We start from the raw sequence: 2,500 nt of genomic DNA on the forward strand, positions 1-2,500 counted from the left end.
CGCTTCCACCAATAGTTAACAAGGCGGTCAGGCCCTGGGGCGCTCCAGTTTCTTTTCTTGAGTAAACACTTGACCGCTTCAGAGCACTCTAACCTCCAGGACCCCTCCGAAGGCACTGGAACCTTCCTAGCAATTGCTTCCTTGATCTTACTCAGCCATTCTGCTTCCTTGTTCCCAGTCCCTCTCGTCTCCCATAACTCTATCCAGAAATTGCTTGCATCCTCAATGTTCTCAAATCTCTCTTCACTATCACACCCAGAGCGATTGCTAGAGGTACTCTGATATTTAGGTCGCTCCTCGTCTTCACTGCACAGCGCCCTGAAATGTGCGTAAACTTTCCTTGTATCTTGATTGAACTGCCGGTTAATCGATCTTGCTTCATGAAGCTTTTTTCCTCTGGTATATCCAGCTTTTAGTTTACGTAACTGTGACTTTTTCTTTTCCATATAATTAATCAGTTCAGAAGAAGAGATCTTTTTACATTCTTCCATCAAAATAGTCCTGTTTTTTCTTCCTTTCTTGGTGATCTTTCTGTTTTCCCTGATTCGCTCTAACTCAGCTTTTGCAATCGATATTCTTTTTCTCAGCTCCGTCACTTTCTTTTCAAATTCTCTCTTATATTTGTCACTATGCCTTTTTCCACTGTCAGTCCGCATGTTATGTTCTTTTCTCCAACCCTTAATGAGCAGAAACGCTATGACAGCCGAGTATAATGCGCAATTAGCAACCCATAGATATCCGAAAGGGTTTTCCACAGGGAGGACTGTGTTTTGACTCATTATTTCGCCAACAGTCTTGTTGATTATATTGATTTCATTCCCAGAGGGCTTTTCTTTTATTCTGGTGTCAAACCCACGGCTGGTGTAATCGCCTGGTTGAAGATTCACCGATGCGAATAATCGTAACGCCTTTCCCAATAGATCGTCTTTGTCCTCGGTAAGAGTATTAACTGGTCCCACTGGAATTACAGTCTGATCCTGTGTACTATGCAGATTCGACTCTTGCTCCTGTTTATTAGCATTTCGCGCTGACTGGCACTTACCAGCGCGCTGTTCTGATTCTCCATTATTGCTGTCTATTAAACCATTCTGCTTTCGTTTTCCAATTCGCCTGATGATACTACTAGTAGCATCCCCCATCGACTTTTCTAAGCGAGCGGCCTGATCTCTCAGGTTTTGGCTTGTTAAACCAAAGTCCTCATAACCCATAGCATCCCACATCTCTTTCATCACTTGCATATATCCCTTTTTACGTCCGCTCTCTGATAATGGTGCCTCATCAGACTTCACTAGGATCTGAGCCTTGTGCTTACAGCTTAACACCGCTTCATTCATTTCCTTCGTCCATTTTATCTTCCGCCTTGTTTTTTCTTGAACATCTACCCCACTCGTCACCTCCATTTGTCGTAGTGAACGCAACAGTAAACGAACTCAAATATTCAAACTAATGACTCAAATTTCCGTGCCAGGAGACACCTGCAGTCTCACTTCTCTCAGTTAGACAAAACACAAAGTATAAAATACTCCTCTGAATGTGTACTGGTGCTCCAAGCTTGGCTCACTTTCGTGCAGAAGCAAATTTCCAACGCTAGGGACGAAGCACGTCTGCACTACTCGCCGCCATTATTATTATTATTATTATTATTATTATTATTATTATTATTATTATTATTATTATGGCAGTATAGAGCGGTTTTCAATTGAGTGTCGAAAGTAATTAGCGAATTGCTTTGGTTTTGCATTTACTTCACTCAGTGATTGGTTCAAAGTTCTCGCGCCATTTTTGCAACCAATCAGAAGTGAAACCAAAACCAATCGTGGCTCGCGCGTGCACATTTTCCCGCGCTTTGTGTCGGTTACGTGTAATTACTTCGAGTTTTGATTGGTCTACTGGATTGTTTCCGTCCTTTTTGATTGGCCAAAGTAATTACTTTGGTTTTGGTTTTACGACACTCGATTGAAACTCGCTCTATACACATCTGGATGCCGATCCTACTCACTCAGGCTAGGCGTTGACCGTGACTAGCCTAAGTCTTATTTCCTATAAAAGGAAAAAAAAGTCACATAAAATCAATCATCTAAATAAATAATACATTGTAAAAAACTATATGAGTTCTATAAGTAGCTCGCTGGCGGCTTGTGCAAGAGTTCTAAGCTAACTAAGAACCTTAAAGGTTCTGGTCATGTTCAGGCCGGCGCTGAGGACAGCTTTCTGCATCTGGCGGAGGACTTCTCTACCTCTCTTTACACCTAACAATTCTCTAATACTCCTTCCAACGTTCCTAGAGTACCCCCCTAAGACATCTACAATTAAGTTGAATTGGCGTATCTCGAATCCAGGGTATTGCTTTTTAAGCTCCCAGCGTAGAGCACCGTACTTTTGTGTCTTTTCCTGGTCTTTCTGGTGACGATTTTCTGTCCAAGGGTAGCTTGGTGGGTTCAGAGAACGAGTCTCTGTGGTGCCCTGCGCACTCTCTGAGGGTATCGCCGATCACGGACCG

General features: G+C 42.8%; 1 protein-coding gene across 1 annotated transcript in view; it reads right to left on the bottom strand.

Moving 5' to 3' along the window:
- LOC138054636 (uncharacterized) overlaps positions 1–1,400 on the bottom strand; it is a 1,518-nt gene extending 118 nt beyond the window's left edge. Inside the window, exon 1 of the mRNA XM_068901132.1 lies at positions 1–1,400. This exon is cut by the window's left edge and continues 118 nt beyond it. Within this exon, the coding sequence (XP_068757233.1) occupies positions 1–1,400 (1,400 nt within the window).
- Positions 1,401–2,500: the final 1,100 nt, after the last annotated feature.

Source organism: Montipora capricornis, chromosome 1, assembly GCF_036669925.1.
Source record: "Montipora capricornis isolate CH-2021 chromosome 1, ASM3666992v2, whole genome shotgun sequence".
Lineage (NCBI taxonomy): Eukaryota > Metazoa > Cnidaria > Anthozoa > Scleractinia > Acroporidae > Montipora > Montipora capricornis.